The sequence below is a fragment of the Phyllobates terribilis genome, unplaced genomic scaffold (assembly GCF_046119375.1).
Source record: "Phyllobates terribilis strain yellow unplaced genomic scaffold, ASM4611937v1 Scaffold_11__3_contigs__length_659146591, whole genome shotgun sequence".
Classification (NCBI taxonomy): domain Eukaryota; kingdom Metazoa; phylum Chordata; class Amphibia; order Anura; family Dendrobatidae; genus Phyllobates; species Phyllobates terribilis.
The window spans coordinates 599,860,542-599,885,311 of NW_027362771.1; the positions used below are offsets into that span (position 1 = coordinate 599,860,542).

The 24,770-nt window shown below is 30.5% G+C and overlaps 1 protein-coding gene across 3 annotated transcripts in view; it reads right to left on the reverse strand.

Moving 5' to 3' along the window:
- The window catches only part of LOC141165395 (uncharacterized), a 54,648-nt gene that overhangs the window by 5,448 nt on the left and 24,430 nt on the right, over positions 1-24,770 (reverse strand). For all 3 annotated transcript variants that reach the window (XM_073650989.1, XM_073650988.1, XM_073650987.1), the window contains exon 2: positions 541-757. In XM_073650989.1, coding sequence (XP_073507090.1) covers positions 541-743 — 203 coding nt within the window. In that variant the 5' untranslated portion in view covers positions 744-757. The remainder of the gene's footprint in view (positions 1-540; positions 758-24,770) is intronic.

Sequence of the window (24,770 nt, forward strand, 5' to 3'; positions counted from 1 at the left end):
TTGGCTGAGCCATTTTCTGCTATTTCCTGTCTGTCAAGATGACAACAGGAAGTAGAGACCATAGCGGATCAGTTAAGCATCAGAAGGGAAGTTATGGGAAATCGGTAAAGGTTAGTATATAATTTTTTTCTTTTTTCATTTATGTTTATAACTAAGATCTTTAAAATGAAACAAAAAAGTCCTTCTCTAAAAAAACCCTTTAAGAAAAAAATTCCAATGTTATCCTAAAGCCCGATGGAAAAAAAAATGACATCCTAATAAAGGTCTGATTTTAACATGCAATCACTGGCCAAGCAAGAAAAAAATATATATATATACATAGTAAATATAGGTTAGAATAGAGGTTAAAGTGATTAGAATCAGTGTAAATCACAGAAAAAAAAATCCATAAGACTACAAAATATAAGAATATCCCATAAATTACCCACAGAAAAGGAAGATGAGGAGCTAGAAGAGGAAGAATGAAATGACATCTATCAGTCCTATAACCAAAGACAATGGAAAGTAGACTGTGATATAATATTACTGTATAGGACTTACTTCAGATCTCTGTACATACTGGAATGTGTATGGGCGTCAATTACCGGGTCTCCTATGTAAACCCAAGTTCCTCCAACTTGACCCGTCGTCTCGTAAACCACTGGCGGCTCAAAAGATAACGGTCTTGAAAGAATATGACGCGCACTGCAAAGACCAGCAGATCCGGCCCCAATCACTGCCACACGTAGCCTGCTGGATGCCATAGTGGAATAAAATGCTGTAAAGGACAAAATTTAACTAAATAAGTGATCTCTGTAATACTACCTGGTAAAAACAGAATATAACTACTATAATACTGCCCCTATGTACAAGAATATAACTACTATAATACTGCTCCTATGTACAAGAATATAACTACTATAATACTGCCCCCTATGTACAAGAATATAACTACTATAATACTGCTCCTATGTACAAGAATATAACTACTATAATACTGCCCCCATGTACAATTATATAACTACTATAATACTGCTCCTATGTACAAGAATATAACTACTATAATACTGCTCCTATGTACAAGAATATAACTACTATAATACTGCTCCTATGTACAAGAATATAACGACTATAATACTGCTCCTATGTACAAGAATATAACTACTATAATACTGCCCCCTATGTACAAGAATATAACTACTATAATACTGCTCCTATGTACAAGAATATAACAACTATAATACTGCCCCCTATGTACAATAATATAACTACTATAATACTGCTCCTATGTACAATAATATAACTACTATAATACTGCTCCTATGTACAAGAATATAACTACTATAATACTGCTCCTATGTACAAGAATATAACTACTATAATACTACTCCTATGTACAAGAATATAACTACTATAATACTGCTCCTATGTACAAGAATATAACTACTATAATACTGCTCCTATGTACAAGAATATAACTACTATAATACTGCTCCTATGTACAAGAATATAACTACTATAATACTGCTCCTATGTACAAGAATATAACTACTATAATACTGCCCCCTATGTACAAGAATATAACTACTATAATACTGCTCCTATGTACAAGAATATAACAACTATAATACTGCCCCCTATGTACAATAATATAACTACTATAATACTGCTCCTATGTACAATAATATAACTACTATAATACTGCTCCTATGTACAAGAATATAACTACTATAATACTGCTCCTATGTACAAGAATATAACTACTATAATACTACTCCTATGTACAAGAATATAACTACTATAATACTGCTCACTATGTACAAGAATATAACTACTATAATACTGCTCCTATGTACAAGAATATAACTACTATAATACTGCTCCTATGTACAAGAATATAACTACTATAATACTGCTTACTATGTACGAGAATATAACTACTATAATACTGCTCCTATGTACAAGAATATAACTACTATAATACTGCTCCTATGTACAAGAATATAACTACTATAATACTGCTCACTATGTACAAGAATATAACTACTATAATACTGCTCCTATGTACAAGAATATAACTACTATAATACTGCCCCCTATGTACAAGAATATAACTACTATAATACTGCTCACTATGTACAAGAATATAACTACTATAATACTGCTCCTATGTACAAGAATATAACTACTATAATACTGCTCCTATGTACAAGAATATAACTACTATAATACTGCTCACTATGTACAAGAATATAACTACTATAATACTGCTCCTATGTACAAGAATATAACTACTATAATACTGCTCCTATGTACAAGAATATAACTACTATAATACTGCTCACTATGTACAAGAATATAACTACTATAATACTGCTCCTATGTACAAGAATATAACTACTATAATACTGCTCCTATGTACAAGAATATAACTACTATAATACTGCTTACTATGTACGAGAATATAACTACTATAATACTGCTCCTATGTACAAGAATATAACTACTATAATACTGCTCCTATGTACAAGAATATAACTACTATAATACTGCTCACTATGTACAAGAATATAACTACTATAATACTGCTCCTATGTACAAGAATATAACTACTATAATACTGCCCCCTATGTACAAGAATATAACTACTATAATACTGCTCACTATGTACAAGAATATAACTACTATAATACTGCTCCTATGTACAAGAATATAACTACTATAATACTGCTCCTATGTACAAGAATATAACTACTATAATACTGCTCACTATGTACAAGAATATAACTACTATAATACTGCTCCTATGTACAAGAATATAACTACTATAATACTGCTCCTATGTACAAGAATATAACTACTATAATACTGCTCCTATGTACAAGAATATAACTACTATAATACTGCTCACTATGTACAAGAATATAACTACTATAATACTGCTCCTATGTACAAGAATATAACTACTATAATACTGCTCCTATGTACAAGAATATAACTACTATAATACTGCTCCTATGTACAAGAATATAACTACTATAATACTGCTCCTATGTACAAGAATATAACTACTATAATACTGCCCCCTATGTACAAGAATATAACTACTATAATACTGCTCCTATGTACAAGAATATAACTACTATAATACTGCCCCCTATGTACAATAATATAACTACTATAATACTGCTCCTATGTACAATAATATAACTACTATAATACTGCTCCTATGTACAAGAATATAACTACTATAATACTGCTCCTATGTACAAGAATATAACTACTATAATACTGCTCCTATGTACAAGAATATAACTACAATAATACTGCCCCCTATGTACAATAATATAACTACTATAATACTGCTCCTATGTACAAGAATATAACTACTATAATACTGCTCCTATGTACAAGAATATAACTACTAAAATACTGCTCACTATGTACAAGAATATAACTACTATAATACTGCTCCTATGTACAAGAATATAACTACTATAATACTGCTCCTATGTACAAGAATATAACTACTATAATACTGCTTACTATGTACAAGAATATAACTACTATAATACTGCTCCTATGTACAAGAATATAACTACTATAATACTGCTCCTATGTACAAGAATATAACTACTATAATACTGCTCACTATGTACAAGAATATAACTACTATAATACTGCTCCTATGTACAAGAATATAACTACTATAATACTGCCCCCTATGTACAAGAATATAACTACTATAATACTGCTCACTATGTACAAGAATATAACTACTATAATACTGCTCCTATGTACAAGAATATAACTACTATAATACTGCTCCTATGTACAAGAATATAACTACTATAATACTGCTCACTATGTACAAGAATATAACTACTATAATACTGCTCCTATGTACAAGAATATAACTACTATAATACTGCTCCTATGTACAAGAATATAACTACTATAATACTGCTCCTATGTACAAGAATATAACTACTATAATACTGCTCCTATGTACAAGAATATAACTACTATAATACTGCTCACTATGTACAAGAATATAACTACTATAATACTGCTCCTATGTACAAGAATATAACTACTATAATACTGCTCCTATGTACAAGAATATAACTACTATAATACTGCTCCCATGTACAAGAATATAACTACTATAATACTGCTCCTATGTACAAGAATATAACTACTAAAATACTGCCTCCTATGTACAAGAATATAACTACTATAATACTGCTCCTGTGTACAAGAATATAACTACTATAATACTGCTCCCATGTACAAGAATATAACTACTATAATACTGCTCCTATGTACAAGAATATAACTACTAAAATACTGCCTCCTATGTACAAGAATATAACTACTATAATACTGCTCCTATGTACAAGAATATAACTACTATAATACTGCTCCTATGTACAAGAATATAACTACTATAATACTGCTCACTATGTACAAGAATATAACTACTATAATACTGCCCCCTATGTACAAGAATATAACTACTATAATACTGCCCCCTATGTACAAGAATATAACTACAATAATACTGCCCCCTATGTACAAGAATATAACTACTATAATACTGCTCCAATGTACAAGAATATAACTACTATAATACTGCTCCTATGTACAAGAATATAACTTCTATAATACTGCTCCTATGCACAAGAATATAACTACTATAATACTGCTCACTATGTACAAGAATATAACTACTATAATACTGCTCCTATGTACAAGAATATAACTACTATAATACTGCCCCCTATGTACAAGAATATAACTTCTATAATACTGCTCCTATGTACAAGAATATAACTACTATAATACTGCTCACTATGTACGAGAATATAACTACTATAATACTGCTCCTATGTACAAGAATATAACTACTATAATACTGCTCCTATGTACAAGAATATAACTACTATAATACTGCTCACTATGTACAAGAATATAACTACTATAATACTGCTCCTATGTACAAGAATATAACTACTATAATACTGCTCCTATGTACAAGAATATAACTACTATAATACTGCTCCCATGTACAAGAATATAACTACTATAATACTGCTCACTATGTACAAGAATATAACTACTATAATACTGCTCCTATGTACAAGAATATAACTACTATAATACTGCTCCTATGTACAAGAATATAACTACTATAATACTGCCCCCTATGTACAAGAATATAACTACTATAATACTGCTCACTATGTACAAGAATATCACTACTATAATACTGCCCCTATGTACAAGAATATAACTACTATAATACTGCCCCCTATGTACAAGAATATCACTACTATAATACTGCTCCTATGTACAAGAATATAACTTCTATAATACTGCCCCCTATGTACAAGAATATAACTACTATAATAATGCTCCCATGTACAAGAATATAACTACTATAATACTGCCCCCTATGTACAAGAATATAACTACTATAATACTTCCCCCTATGTACAAGAATATAACTACTATAATACTGCCCCTATGTACAAGAATATAACTACTATAATACTGCCCCTATGTACAAGAATATAACTACTATAATACTACTCCTATGTACAAGAATATAACTACTATAATACTACTCCTATGTACAAGAATATAACTACTATAATACTGCTCACTATGTACAAGAATATAACCACTATAATACTGCTCCCTATGTACAAGAATATAACTACTATAATACTGCCCCCTATGTACAAGAATATAACTACTATAATACTGCTCCTTTGTACAAGAATATAACTACTATAATACTGCTCCTATGTACAAGAATATAACTACTTTAATACTGCCCCCTATGTACAAGAATATAACTACTATAATACTGCCCCTATGTACAAGAATATAACTGCTATAATACTGCCCCTATATACAAGAATATAACTACTATAATACTGCTACTATGTACAAGAATATAACTACTATAATACTGCCCCCTATGTACAAGAATATAACTACTATAATACTGCTCCTATGTACAAGAATATAACTACTATAATACTGCCCCCTATGTACAAGAATATAACTACTATAATACTGCCCCCTATGTACAAGAATATAACTACTATAATACTGCTCCTTTGTAGAAGAATATAACTACTATAAAACTGCCCCCTATGTACAAGAATATCACTACTATAATACTGCCCCTATGTACAAGAATATAACTACTATAATACTGCTCCTATGTACAAGAATATAACTACTATAATACTGCCCCCTATGTACAAGAATATAACTACTATAATACTGCTCACTATGTACAAGAATATCACTACTATAATACTGCCCCTATGTACAAGAATATAACTACTATAATACTGCCCCCTATGTACAAGAATATCACTACTATAATACTGCTCCTATGTACAAGAATATAACTACTATAATACTTGCCCCTATGTACAAGAATATAACTACTATAATACTGCTCCTATGTACAAGAATATAACTACTATAATACTTCTCCCTATGTACAAAAATATAACTACTATAATACTGCCCCTATGTACAAGAATATAACTACTATAATACTGCCCCCTATGTACAAGAATATCACTACTATAATACTGCTCCTATGTACAAGAATATAACTACTATAATACTTGCCCCTATGTACAAGAATATCACTACTATAATACTGCTCCTATGTACAAGAATATAACTACTATAATACTTCTCCCTATGTACAAAAATATAACTACTATAATACTGCCCCTATGTACAAGAATATAACTACTATAATACTGCCCCTATGTACAAGAATATAACTACTATAATACTACTCCTATGTACAAGAATATAACTACTATAATACTACTCCTATGTACAAGAATATAACTACTATAATACTGCTCCCTATGTACAAGAATATAAACACTATAATACTGCTCCCTATGTACAAGAATATAACTACTATAATACTGCCCCTATGTACAAGAATATCACTACTATAATACTGCTCCCTATGTACAAGAATATAACTACTATAATACTGCTCCTATGTACAAGAATATAACTACTATAATACTGCTCCTATGTACAAGATTATAACTACTATAATACTGCCCCCTATGTACAAGAATATAACTACTGTAATACTGCCCCCTATGTACAAGAATATTACAACTATAATACTGCCTCCTATGTACAAGAATATAACTACTATAATACGGCTCCTATGTACAGGAATATAACTACTATAATACTGCTCCTATGTACAAGAATATAACTACTATAATACTGCCCCTATGTACAAGAATATCACTACTATAATACTGCTCCTATGTACAAGAATATAAATACTATAATACTGCCCCTATGTACAAGAATATAACTATTATAATACTGCTCCTATGTACAAGAATATAACTACTATAATACTGCTTCTATGTACAAGAATATAACTACTATAATACTGCCACCTATGTACAAGAATATAACTACTATAATACTGCTCCTATGTACAAGAATATAACTACTATAATACTGCCCCTATGTGCAAGAATATAACTACTATAATACTGCCCCTATGTACAAGAATATAACTACTTTAATACTGCTCCTATGTACAAGAATATAACTACTATAATACTGCCCCCTATGTACAAGAATATAACTACTATAATACTGCCCCCTATGTACAAGAATATAACTACTATAATACTGCCCCTATGTACAAGAATATAACTACTATAATACTGCCCCTATGTACAAGAATATAACTACTTTAATACTGCTCCTATGTACAAGAATATAACTACTATAATACTGCCCCCTATGTACAAGAATATAACTACTCTAATACTGCTCCTATGTACAACAATATAACTACTATAATACTGCCCCTATGTACAAGAATATAACTATTATAATACTGCCCCTATGTGCAAGAATATAACTACTATAATACTGCCCCCTATGTACAAGAATATAACTACTATAATACTGCCCCCTATGTACAAGAATATATCTACTATAATACTGCTCTTATGTACAAGAATATAACTACTATAATACTGCTCCTATGTACAAGAATATAACTACTATAATACTGCTCCTATGTACAAGAATATAACTACTATAATACTGCCCCCTATGAACAAGAATATAACTGCTATAATACTACTCCTATGTACAAGAATATAACTACTATAATACTGCTCCCTATGTACAAGAATATCACTACTATAATACTGCTCCTATGTACAAGAATATAACTACTATAATACTGCCCCTATGTACAAGAATATAACTACTATAATACTGCTCCTATGTACAAGAATATAACTACTATAATACTGCTCCTATGTACAAGAATATAACTACTATAATACTGCCCCCTATGTACAAGAATATAACTACTATAATACTGCCCCTATGTACCAGAATATAACTATTATAATACTGCCCCTATGTGCAAGAATATAACTACTATAACACTCCCCCCTATGTACAAGAATATAACTACTATAATACTGCCCCTATGTACAAGAATATATCTACTATAATACTGCTCCTATGTACAAGAATATAACTACTATAATACTGCTCCTATGTACAAGAATATAACTACTATAATACTGCTCCTATGTACAAGAATATAACTACTATAATACTGCCCCCTATGTGCAAGAATATAACTACTATAATACTGCCCCTATGTACAAGAATATATCTACTATAATACTGCTCCTATGTACAAGAATATAACTACTATAATACTGCCCCTATGTACAAGAATATAACTATTATAATACTGCCCCCTATGTACAAGAATATAACTACTATAATACTGCTCCTATGTGCAAGAATATAACTACTATAATACTGCCCCCTATGTACAAGAATATAACTACTATAATACTGCCCCCTATGTACAAGAATATATCTACTATAATACTGCTCCTATGTGCAAGAATATAACTACTATAATACTGCTCCTATGTACAAGAATATAACTACTATAATACTGCTCCTATGTACAAGAATATAACTATTATAATACTGCCCCCTATGTACAAGAATATAACTACTATAATACTGCTCCTATGTGCAAGAATATAACTACTATAATACTGCCCCCTATGTACAAGAATATAACTACTATAATACTGCTCCTATGTACAAGAATATAACTATTATAATACTGCCCCCTATATACAAGAATATTACTACTATAATACTGCTCCTATGTGCAAGAATATAACTACTATAATACTGCCCCCTATGTACAAGAATATATCTACTATAATACTGCTCCTATGTGCAAGAATATAACTACTATAATACTGCTCCTATGTACAAAAATATAACTACTATAATACTGCTCCTATGTACAAGAATATAACTACTATAATACTGCCCCCTATGTACAAGAATATAACTACTATAATACTGCTCCCCATGTACAAGAATATAACTACTATAATACTGCCCCCTATATACAAGGATATAACTACTATAATACAGTCCCCTATGAACAAGAATATAACTACTATAATACTGCCCCCTATGTACAAGAATATAACTACTATAATACTGCTCCCTATGTACAAGAATACAACTACTATAATACTGCCCCTATGTACAAGAATATAACTACTATAATACTGCCCCTATGTACAAGAATATAACTACTATAATACTGCTCCTATGTACAAGAATATAACTACTATAATACAGCTCCTATGTACAAGAATATAACTACTAAAATATTGCCTCCTATGTACAAGAATATAACTACTATAATACTGCTCCTGTGTACAAGAATATAACTACTATAATACTGCTCCCATGTACAAGAATATAACTACTATAATACTGCTCCTATGTACAAGAATATAACTACTAAAATACTGCCCCTATGTACAAGAATATAACTACTATAATACTGCCCCTATGTACAAGAATATAACTACTATAATACTGCTCCTATGTACAAGAATATAACTACTATAATACAGCTCCTATGTACAAGAATATAACTACTAAAATATTGCCTCCTATGTACAAGAATATAACTACTATAATACTGCTCCTATGTACAAGAATATAACTACTATAATACTGCTCCTATGTACAAGAATATAACTACTATAATACTGCTCACTATGTACAAGAATATAACTACTATAATACTGCCCCCTATGTACAAGAATATAACTACTATAATACTGCCCCCTATGTACAAGAATATAACTACAATAATACTGCCCCCTATGTACAAGAATATAACTACTATAATACTGCTCCAATGTACAAGAATATAACTACTATAATACTGCTCCTATGTACAAGAATATAACTTCTATAATACTGCTCCTATGCACAAGAATATAACTACTATAATACTGCTCACTATGTACAAGAATATAACTACTATAATACTGCTCCTATGTACAAGAATATAACTACTATAATACTGCCCCCTATGTACAAGAATATAACTACTATAATACTGCTCCTATGTACAAGAATATAACTACTATAATACTGCTCACTATGTACGAGAATATAACTACTATAATACTGCTCCTATGTACAAGAATATAACTACTATAATACTGCTCCTATGTACAAGAATATAACTACTATAATACTGCTCACTATGTACAAGAATATAACTACTATAATACTGCTCCTATGTACAAGAATATAACTACTATAATACTGCTCCTATGTACAAGAATATAACTACTATAATACTGCTCCCATGTACAAGAATATAACTACTATAATACTGCTCACTATGTACAAGAATATAACTACTATAATACTGCTCCTATGTACAAGAATATAACTACTATAATACTGCTCCTATGTACAAGAATATAACTACTATAATACTGCCCCCTATGTACAAGAATATAACTACTATAATACTGCTCACTATGTACAAGAATATCACTACTATAATACTGCCCCTATGTACAAGAATATAACTACTATAATACTGCCCCCTATGTACAAGAATATCACTACTATAATACTGCTCCTATGTACAAGAATATAACTTCTATAATACTGCCCCCTATGTACAAGAATATAACTACTATAATAATGCTCCTATGTACAAGAATATAACTACTATAATACTGCCCCCTATGTACAAGAATATAACTACTATAATACTTCCCCCTATGTACAAGAATATAACTACTATAATACTGCCCCTATGTACAAGAATATAACTACTATAATACTGCCCCTATGTACAAGAATATAACTACTATAATACTACTCCTATGTACAAGAATATAACTACTATAATACTACTCCTATGTACAAGAATATAACTACTATAATACTGCTCCCTATGTACAAGAATATAACCACTATAATACTGCTCCCTATGTACAAGAATATAACTACTATAATACTGCCCCCTATGTACAAGAATATAACTACTATAATACTGCTCCTTTGTACAAGAATGTAACTACTATAATACTGCTCCTATGTACAAGAATATAACTACTTTAATACTGCCCCCTATGTACAAGAATATAACTACTATAATACTGCCCCTATGTACAAGAATATAACTGCTATAATACTGCCCCTATATACAAGAATATAACTACTATAATACTGCTCCTATGTACAAGAATATAACTACTATAATACTGCCCCCTATGTACAAGAATATAACTACTATAATACTGCTCCTATGTACAAGAATATAACTACTATAATACTGCCCCCTATGTACAAGAATATAACTACTATAATACTGCCCCCTATGTACAAGAATATAACTACTATAATACTGCTCCTTTGTAGAAGAATATAACTACTATAATACTGCCCCCTATGTACAAGAATATCACTACTATAATACTGCCCCTATGTACAAGAATATAACTACTATAATACTGCTCCTATGTACAAGAATATAACTACTATAATACTGCCCCCTATGTACAAGAATATAACTACTATAATACTGCTCACTATGTACAAGAATATCACTACTATAATACTGCCCCTATGTACAAGAATATAACTACTATAATACTGCCCCCTATGTACAAGAATATCACTACTATAACACTGCTCCTATGTACAAGAATATAACTACTATAATACTTGCCCCTATGTACAAGAATATAAACTACTATAATACTGCTCCTATGTACAAGAATATAACTACTATAATACTGCTCCTATGTACAAGAATATAACTACTATAATACTTCTCCCTATGTACAAGAATATAACTACTATAATACTGCCCCTATGTACAAGAATATAACTACTATAATACTGCCCCTATGTACAAGAATATAACTACTATAATACTACTCCTATGTACAAGAATATAACTACTATAATACTACTCCTATGTACAAGAATATAACTACTATAATACTGCTCCCTATGTACAAGAATATAAACACTATAATACTGCTCCCTATGTACAAGAATATAACTACTATAATACTGCCCCTATGTACAAGAATATCACTACTATAATACTGCTCCCTATGTACAAGAATATAACTACTATAATACTGCTCCTATGTACAAGAATATAACTACTATAATACTGCTCCTATGTACAAGATTATAACTACTATAATACTGCCCCCTATGTACAAGAATATAACTACTGTAATACTGCCCCCTATGTACAAGAATATTACAACTATAATACTGCCTCCTATGTACAAGAATATAACTACTATAATACGGCTCCTATGTACAGGAATATAACTACTATAATACTGCTCCTATGTACAAGAATATAACTACTATAATACTGCCCCTATGTACAAGAATATCACTACTATAATACTGCTCCTATGTACAAGAATATAACTACTATAATACTGCCCCTATGTACAAGAATATAACTATTATAATACTGCTCCTATGTACAAGAATATAACTACTATAATACTGCTTCTATGTACAAGAATATAACTACTATAATACTGCCACCTATGTACAAGAATATAACTACTATAATACTGCTCCTATGTACAAGAATATAACTACTATAATACTGCCCCTATGTGCAAGAATATAACTACTATAATACTGCCCCTATGTACAAGAATATAACTACTTTAATACTGCTCCTATGTACAAGAATATAACTACTATAATACTGCCCCCTATGTATAAGAATATAACTACTATAATACTGCCCCCTATGTACAAGAATATAACTACTATAATACTGACCCTATGTACAAGAATATAACTACTATAATACTGCCCCTATGTACAAGAATATAACTACTTTAATACTGCTCCTATGTACAAGAATATAATTACTATAATACTGCCCCCTATGTACAAGAATATAACTACTCTAATACTGCTCCTATGTACAACAATATAACTACTATAATACTGCCCCTATGTACAAGAATATAACTACTATAATACTGCCCCTATATACAAGAATATAACTATTATAATACTGCCCCTATGTGCAAGAATATAACTACTATAATACTGCCCCCTATGTACAAGAATATAACTACTATAATACTGCCCCCTATGTACAAGAATATATCTACTATAATACTGCTCTTATGTACAAGAATATAACTACTATAATACTGCTCCTATGTACAAGAATATAACTACTATAATACTGCTCCTATGTACAAGAATATAACTACTATAATACTGCCCCCTATGAACAAGAATATAACTGCTATAATACTACTCCTATGTACAAGAATATAACTACTATAATACTGCTCCCTATGTACAAGAATATCATTACTATAATACTGCTCCTATGTACAAGAATATAACTACTATAATACTGCCCCTATGTACAAGAATATAACTACTATAATACTGCTCCTATGTACAAGAATATAACTACTATAATACTGCTCCTATGTACAAGAATATAACTACTATAATACTGCCCCCTATGTACAAGAATATAACTACTATAATACTGCCCCTATGTACAAGAATATAACTATTATAATACTGCCCCTATGTGCAAGAATATAACTACTATAACACTCCCCCCTATGTACAAGAATATAACTACTATAATACTGCCCCTATGTACAAGAATATATCTACTATAATACTGCTCCTATGTACAAGAATATAACTACTATAATACTGCTCCTATGTACAAGAATATAACTACTATAATACTGCTCCTATGTACAAGAATATAACTACTATAATACTGCCCCCTATGTGCAAGAATATAACTACTATAATACTGCCCCTATGTACAAGAATATATCTACTATAATACTGCTCCTATGTACAAGAATATAACTACTATAATACTGCCCCTATGTACAAGAATATAACTATTATAATACTGCCCCCTATGTACAAGAATATAACTACTATAATACTGCTCCTATGTGCAAGAATATAACTACTATAATACTGCCCCCTATGTACAAGAATATAACTACTATAATACTGCCCCCTATGTACAAGAATATATCTACTATAATACTGCTCCTATGTGCAAGAATATAACTACTATAATACTGCTCCTATGTACAAGAATATAACTACTATAATACTGCTCCTACGTACAAGAATATAACTATTATAATACTGCCCCCTATGTACAAGAATATAACTACTATAATACTGCTCCTATGTGCAAGAATATAACTACTATAATACTGCCCCCTATGTACAAGAATATAACTACTATAATACTGCTCCTATGTACAAGAATATAACTATTATAATACTGCCCCCTATGTACAAGAATATTACTACTATAATACTGCTCCTATGTGCAAGAATATAACTACTATAATACTGCCCCCTATGTACAAGAATATATCTACTATAATACTGCTCCTATGTGCAAGAATATAACTACTATAATACTGCTCCTATGTAAAAGAATATAACTACTATAATACTGCTCCTATGTACAAGAATATAACTACTATAATACTGCCCCCTATGTACAAGAATATAACTACTATAATACTGCTCCCCATGTACAAGAATATAACTACTATAATACTGCCCCCTATATACAAGGATATAACTACTATAATACAGTCCCCTATGAACAAGAATATAACTACTATAATACTGCCCCCTATGTACAAGAATATAACTACTATAATACTGCTCCCTATGTACAAGAATACAACTACTATAATACTGCCCCTATGTACAAGAATATAACTACTATAATACTGCTCCTATGTACAAGAATATAACTACTATAATACAGCTCCTATGTACAAGAATATAACTACTATAATACTGTCCCTATGTACTAGAATATAACTACTATAATATTGCTCCTATGTACAAGAATATAACTACTATAATACTGCTCACTATGTACAAGAATATAACTACTATAATACTGCCCCCTATGTACAAGAATATAACTACTATAATACTGCCCCCTATGTACAAGAATATAACTACAATAATACTGCCCCCTATGTACAAGAATATAACTACTATAATACTGCTCCAATGTACAAGAATATAACTACTATAATACTGCTCCTATGTACAAGAATATAACTACTATAATAATGCTCCTATGCACAAGAATATAACTACTATAATACTGCTCACTATGTACAAGAATATAACTACTATAATACTGCTCCTATGTACAAGAATATAACTACTATAATACTGCCCCCTATGTACAAGAATATAACTACTATAATACTGTTCCTATGTACAAGAATATAACTACTATAATACTGCTCCTATGTACAAGAATATAACTACTATAATACTGCTCCTATGTACAAGAATATAACTACTATAATACTGCTCACTATGTACAAGAATATAACTACTATAATACTGCTCCTATGTACAAGAATATAACTACTATAATACTGCTCCTATGTACAAGAATATAACTACTATAATACTGCTCCCATGTACAAGAATATTACTACTATAATACTGCTCACTATGTACAAGAATATAACTACTATAATACTGCTCCTATGTACAAGAATATAACTACTATAATACTGCTCCTATGTACAAGAATATAACTACTATAATACTGCCCCCTATGTACAAGAGTATAACTACTATAATACTGCTCACTATGTACAAGAATATCACTACTATAATACTGCCCCTATGTACAAGAATATAACTACTATAATACTGCCCCCTATGTACAAGAATATCACTACTATAATACTGCTCCTATGTACAAGAATATAACTTCTATAATACTGCCCCCTATGTACAAGAATATAACTACTATAATAATGCTCCTATGTACAAGAATATAACTACTATAATACTGCCCCCTATGTACAAGAATATAACTACTATAATACTTCCCCCTATGTACAAGAATATAACAACTATAATACTGCCCGTATGTACAAGAATATAACTACTATAATACTGCCCCTATGTACAAGAATATAACTACTATAATACTACTCCTATGTACAAGAATATAACTAGTATAATACTACTCCTATGTACAAGAATATAACTACTATAATACTGCTCCCTATGTACAAGAATATAACCACTATAATACTGCTCCCTATGTACAAGAATATAACTACTATAATACTGCCCCCTATGTACAAGAATATAACTACTATAATACTGCTCCTTTGTACAAGAATATAACTACTATAATACTGCTCCTATGTATAAGAATATAACTACTATAATACTGCCCCCTATGTACAAGAATATAACTACTATAATACTGCCCCTATGTACAAGAATATAACTGCTATAATACTGCCCCTATATACAAGAATATAACTACTATAATACTGCTCCTATGTACAAGAATATAACTACTATAATACTGCCCCCTATGTACAAGAATATAACTACTATAATACTGCTCCTATGTACAAGAATATAACTACTATAATACTGCCCCCTATGTACAAGAATATAACTACTATAATACTGCCCCCTATGTACAAGAATATAACTACTATAATACTGCTCCTTTGTACAAGAATATAACTACTATAATACTGCCCCCTATGTACAAGAATATCACTACTATAATACTGCCCCTATGTACAAGAATATCACTACTATAATACTGCCCCTATGTACAAGAATATAACTACTATAATACTGCTCCTATGTACAAGAATATAACTACTATAATACTGCCCCCTATGTACAAGAATATAACTACTATAATACTGCTCACTATGTACAAGAATATCACTACTATAATACTGCCCCTATGTACAAGAATATAACTACTATAATACTGCCCCCTATGTACAAGAATATCACTACTATAATACTGCTCCTATGTACAAGAATATAACTACTATAATACTTGCCCCTATGTACAAGAATATAACTACTATAATACTGCTCCTATGTACAAGAATATAACTACTATAATACTGCTCCTATGTACAAGAATATACCTACTATAATACTGCCCCCTATGTACAAGAATATAACTACTATAATACTGTTCCTATGTACAAGAATATAACTACTATAATACTGTTCCTATGTACAAGAATATAACTACTATAATACTGCTCCTATGTACAAGAATATAACTACTATAATACTGCTCCCATGTACAAGAATATTACTACTATAATACTGCTCACTATGTACAAGAATATAACTACTATAATACTGCTCCTATGTACAAGAATATAACTACTATAATACTGCTCCTATGTACAAGAATATAACTACTATAATACTGCCCCCTATGTACAAGAGTATAACTACTATAATACTGCTCACTATGTACAAGAATATCACTACTATAATACTGCCCCTATGTACAAGAATATAACTACTATAATACTGCCCCCTATGTACAAGAATATCACTACTATAATACTGCTCCTATGTACAAGAATATAACTTCTATAATACTGCCCCCTATGTACAAGAATATAACTACTATAATAATGCTCCTATGTACAAGAATATAACTACTATAATACTGCCCCCTATGTACAAGAATATAACTACTATAATACTTCCCCCTATGTACAAGAATATAACAACTATAATACTGCCCGTATGTACAAGAATATAACTACTATAATACTGCCCCTATGTACAAGAATATAACTACTATAATACTACTCCTATGTACAAGAATATAACTAGTATAATACTACTCCTATGTACAAGAATATAACTACTATAATACTGCTCCCTATGTACAAGAATATAACCACTATAATACTGCTCCCTATGTACAAGAATATAACTACTATAATACTGCCCCCTATGTACAAGAATATAACTACTATAATACTGCTCCTTTGTACAAGAATATAACTACTATAATACTGCTCCTATGTATAAGAATATAACTACTATAATACTGCCCCCTATGTACAAGAATATAACTACTATAATACTGCCCCTATGTACAAGAATATAACTGCTATAATACTGCCCCTATATACAAGAATATAACTACTATAATACTGCTCCTATGTACAAGAATATAACTACTATAATACTGCCCCCTATGTACAAGAATATAACTACTATAATACTGCTCCTATGTACAAGAATATAACTACTATAATACTGCCCCCTATGTACAAGAATATAACTACTATAATACTGCCCCCTATGTACAAGAATATAACTACTATAATACTGCTCCTTTGTACAAGAATATAACTACTATAATACTGCCCCCTATGTACAAGAATATCACTACTATAATACTGCCCCTATGTACAAGAATATCACTACTATAATACTGCCCCTATGTACAAGAATATAACTACTATAATACTGCTCCTATGTACAAGAATATAACTACTATAATACTGCCCCCTATGTACAAGAATATAACTACTATAATACTGCTCACTATGTACAAGAATATCACTACTATAATACTGCCCCTATGTACAAGAATATAACTACTATAATACTGCCCCCTATGTACAAGAATATCACTACTATAATACTGCTCCTATGTACAAGAATATAACTACTATAATACTTGCCCCTATGTACAAGAATATAACTACTATAATACTGCTCCTATGTACAAGAATATAACTACTATAATACTGCTCCTATGTACAAGAATATAACTACTATAATACTTCCCCCTATATACAAGAATATAACTACTATAATACTGCCCCTATGTACAAGAATATAACTACTATAATACTGCCCCTATGTACAAGAATATAACTACTATAATACTACTCCTATGTACAAGAATATAACTACTATAATACTACTCCTATGTACAAGAATATAACTACTATAATACTGCTCCCTATGTACAAGAATATAACCACTATAATACTGCTCCCTATGTACAAGAATATAACTACTATAATACTGCCCCTATGTACAAGAATATCACTACTATAATACTGCTCCCTATGTACAAGAATATAACTACTATAATACTGCTCCTATGTACAAGAATATAACTACTATAATACTGCTCCTATGTACAAGATTATAACTACTATAATACTGCCCCCTATGTACAAGAATATAACTACTGTAATACTGCCCCCTATGTACAAGAATATTACAACTATAATACTGCCTCCTATGTACAAGAATATAACTACTATAATACGGCTCCTATGTACAGGAATATAACTACTATAATACTGCTCCTATGTACAAGAATATAACTACTATAATACTGCCCCTATGTACAAGAATATCACTACTATAATACTGCTCCTATGTACAAGAATATAACTACTATAATACTGCCCCTATGTACAAGAATATAACTATTATAATACTGCTCCTATGTACAAGAATATAACTACTATAATACTGCTTCTATGTACAAGAATATAACTACTATAATACTGCCACCTATGTACAAGAATATAACTACTATAATACTGCTCCTATGTACAAGAATATAACTACTATAATACTGCCCCTATGTGCAAGAATATAACTACTATAATACTGCCCCTATGTACAAGAATATAACTACTTTAATACTGCTCCTATGTACAAGAATATAACTACTATAATACTGCCCCCTATGTACAAGAATATAACTACTATAATACTGCCCCCTATGTACAAGAATATAACTACTATAATACTGCCCCTATGTACAAGAATATAACTACTATAATACTGCCCCTATGTACAAGAATATAACTACTTTAATACTGCTCCTATGTACAAGAATATAACTACTATAATACTGCCCCCTATGTACAAGAATATAACTACTCTAATACTGCTCCTATGTACAAGAATATAACTACTATAATACTGCCCCTATGTACAAGAATATAACTACTATAATACTGCCCCTATATACAAGAATATAACTATTATAATACTGCCCCTATGTGCAAGAATATAACTACTATAATACTGCCCCCTATGTACAAGAATATAACTACTATAATACTGCCCCCTATGTACAAGAATATATCTACTATAATACTGCTCTTATGTACAAGAATATAACTACTATAATACTGCTCCTATGTACAAGAATATAACTACTATAATACTGCTCCTATGTACAAGAATATAACTACTATAATACTGCTCCCTATGTACAAGAATATCACTACTATAATACTGCTCCTATGTACAAGAATATAACTACTATAATACTGCCCCTATATACAAGAATATAACTATTATAATACTGCCCCTATGTGCAAGAATATAACTACTATAATACTGCCCCCTATGTACAAGAATATAACTACTATAATACTGCCCCCTATGTACAAGAATATATCTACTATAATACTGCTCCTATGTACAAGAATATAACTACTATAATACTGCTCCCTATGTACAAGAATATCACTACTATAATACTGCTCCTATGTACAAGAATATAACTACTATAATACTGCCCCTATATACAAGAATATAACTATTATAATACTGCCCCTATGTGCAAGAATATAACTACTATAATACTGCCCCCTATGTACAAGAATATAACTACTATAATACTGCCCCCTATGTACAAGAATATATCTACTATAATACTGCTCTTATGTACAAGAATATAACTACTATAATACTGCTCCTATGTACAAGAATATAACTACTATAATACTGCTCCTATGTACAAGAATATAACTACTATAATACTGCCCCCTATGAACAAGAATATAACTGCTATAATACTACTCCTATGTACAAGAATATAACTACTATAATACTGCTCCCTATGTACAAGAATATCACTACTATAATACTGCTCCTATGTACAAGAATATAACTACTATAATACTGCCCCTATGTACAAGAATATAACTACTATAATACTGCTCCTATGTACAAGAATATAACTACTATAATACTGCTCCTATGTACAAGAATATAACTACTATAATACTGCCCCCTATGTACAAGAATATAACTACTATAATACTGCTCCTTTGTACAAGAATATAACTACTATAATACTGCCCCCTATGTACAAGAATATCACTACTATAATACTGCCCCTATGTACAAGAATATCACTACTATAATACTGCCCCTATGTACAAGAATATAACTACTATAATACTGCTCCTATGTACAAGAATATAACTACTATAATACTGCCCCCTATGTACAAGAATATAACTACTATAATACTGCTCACTATGTACAAGAATATCACTACTATAATACTGCCCCTATGTACAAGAATATAACTACTATAATACTGCCCCCTATGTACAAGAATATCACTACTATAATACTGCTCCTATGTACAAGAATATAACTACTATAATACTTGCCCCTATGTACAAGAATATAACTACTATAATACTGCTCCTATGTACAAGAATATAACTACTATAATACTGCTCCTATGTACAAGAATATAACTACTATAATACTTCCCCCTATATACAAGAATATAACTACTATAATACTGCCCCTATGTACAAGAATATAACTATTATAATACTGCCCCTATGTACAAGAATATAACTACTATAATACTACTCCTATGTACAAGAATATAACTACTATAATACTACTCCTATGTACAAGAATATAACTACTATAATACTGCTCCCTATGTACAAGAATATAACCACTATAATACTGCTCCCTATGTACAAGAATATAACTACTATAATACTGCCCCTATGTACAAGAATATCACTACTATAATACTGCTCCCTATGTACAAGAATATAACTACTATAATACTGCTCCTATGTACAAGAATATAACTACTATAATACTGCTCCTATGTACAAGATTATAACTACTATAATACTGCCCCCTATGTACAAGAATATAACTACTGTAATACTGCCCCCTATGTACAAGAATATTACAACTATAATACTGCCTCCTATGTACAAGAATATAACTACTATAATACGGCTCCTATGTACAGGAATATAACTACTATAATACTGCTCCTATGTACAAGAATATAACTACTATAATACTGCCCCTATGTACAAGAATATCACTACTATAATACTGCTCCTATGTACAAGAATATAACTACTATAATACTGCCCCTATGTACAAGAATATAACTATTATAATACTGCTCCTATGTACAAGAATATAACTACTATAATACTGCTTCTATGTACAAGAATATAACTACTATAATACTGCCACCTATGTACAAGAATATAACTACTATAATACTGCTCCTATGTACAAGAATATAACTACTATAATACTGCCCCTATGTGCAAGAATATAACTACTATAATACTGCCCCTATGTACAAGAATATAACTACTTTAATACTGCTCCTATGTACAAGAATATAACTACTATAATACTGCCCCCTATGTACAAGAATATAACTACTATAATACTGCCCCCTATGTACAAGAATATAACTACTATAATACTGCCCCTATGTACAAGAATATAACTACTATAATACTGCCCCTATGTACAAGAATATAACTACTTTAATACTGCTCCTATGTACAAGAATATAACTACTATAATACTGCCCCCTATGTACAAGAATATAACTACTCTAATACTGCTCCTATGTACAAGAATATAACTACTATAATACTGCCCCTATGTACAAGAATATAACTACTATAATACTGCCCCTATATACAAGAATATAACTATTATAATACTGCCCCTATGTGCAAGAATATAACTACTATAATACTGCCCCCTATGTACAAGAATATAACTACTATAATACTGCCCCCTATGTACAAGAATATATCTACTATAATACTGCTCTTATGTACAAGAATATAACTACTATAATACTGCTCCTATGTACAAGAATATAACTACTATAATACTGCTCCTATGTACAAGAATATAACTACTATAATACTGCTCCCTATGTACAAGAATATCACTACTATAATACTGCTCCTATGTACAAGAATATAACTACTATAATACTGCCCCTATATACAAGAATATAACTATTATAATACTGCCCCTATGTGCAAGAATATAACTACTATAATACTGCCCCCTATGTACAAGAATATAACTACTATAATACTGCCCCCTATGTACAAGAATATATCTACTATAATACTGCTCTTATGTACAAGAATATAACTACTATAATACTGCTCCTATGTACAAGAATATAACTACTATAATACTGCTCCTATGTACAAGAATATAACTACTATAATACTGCCCCCTATGAACAAGAATATAACTGCTATAATACTACTCCTATGTACAAGAATATAACTACTATAATACTGCTCCCTATGTACAAGAATATCACTACTATAATACTGCTCCTATGTACAAGAATATAACTACTATAATACTGCCCCTATGTACAAGAATATAACTACTATAATACTGCTCCTATGTACAAGAATATAACTACTATAATACTGCTCCTATGTACAAGAATATAACTACTATAATACTGCCCCCTATGTACAAGAATATAACTACTATAATACTGCCCCTATGTACAAGAATATAATTATTATAATACTGCCCCTATGTGCAAGAATATAACTACTATAACACTGACCCCTATGTACAAGAATATAACTACTATAATACTGCCCCTATGTACAAGAATATATCTACTATAATACTGCTCCTATGTACAAGAATATAACTACTATAATACTGCTCCTATGTACAAGAATATAACTACTATAATACTGCTCCTATGTACAAGAATATAACTACTATAATACTGCCCCCTATGTGCAAGAATATAACTACTATAATACTGCCCCTATGTACAAGAATATATCTACTATAATACTGCTCCTATGTACAAGAATATAACTACTATAATACTGCCCCTATGTACAAGAATATAACTATTATAATACTGCCCCCTATGTACAAGAATATAACTACTATAATACTGCTCCTATGTGCAAGAATATAACTACTATAATACTGCCCCCTATGTACAAGAATATAACTACTATAATACTGCCCCCTATGTACAAGAATATATCTACTATAATACTGCTCCTATGTGCAAGAATATAACTACTATAATACTGCTCCTATGTACAAGAATATAACTACTATAATACTGCTCCTATGTACAAGAATATAACTATTATAATACTGCCCCCTATGTACAAGAATATAACTACTATAATACTGCTCCTATGTGCAAGAATATAACTACTATAATACTGCCCCCTATGTACAAGAATATAACTACTATAATACTGCTCCTATGTACAAGAATATAACTATTATAATACTGCCCCCTATGTACAAGAATATAACTACTATAATACTGCTCCTATGTGCAAGAATATAACTACTATAATACTGCCCCCTATGTACAAGAATAT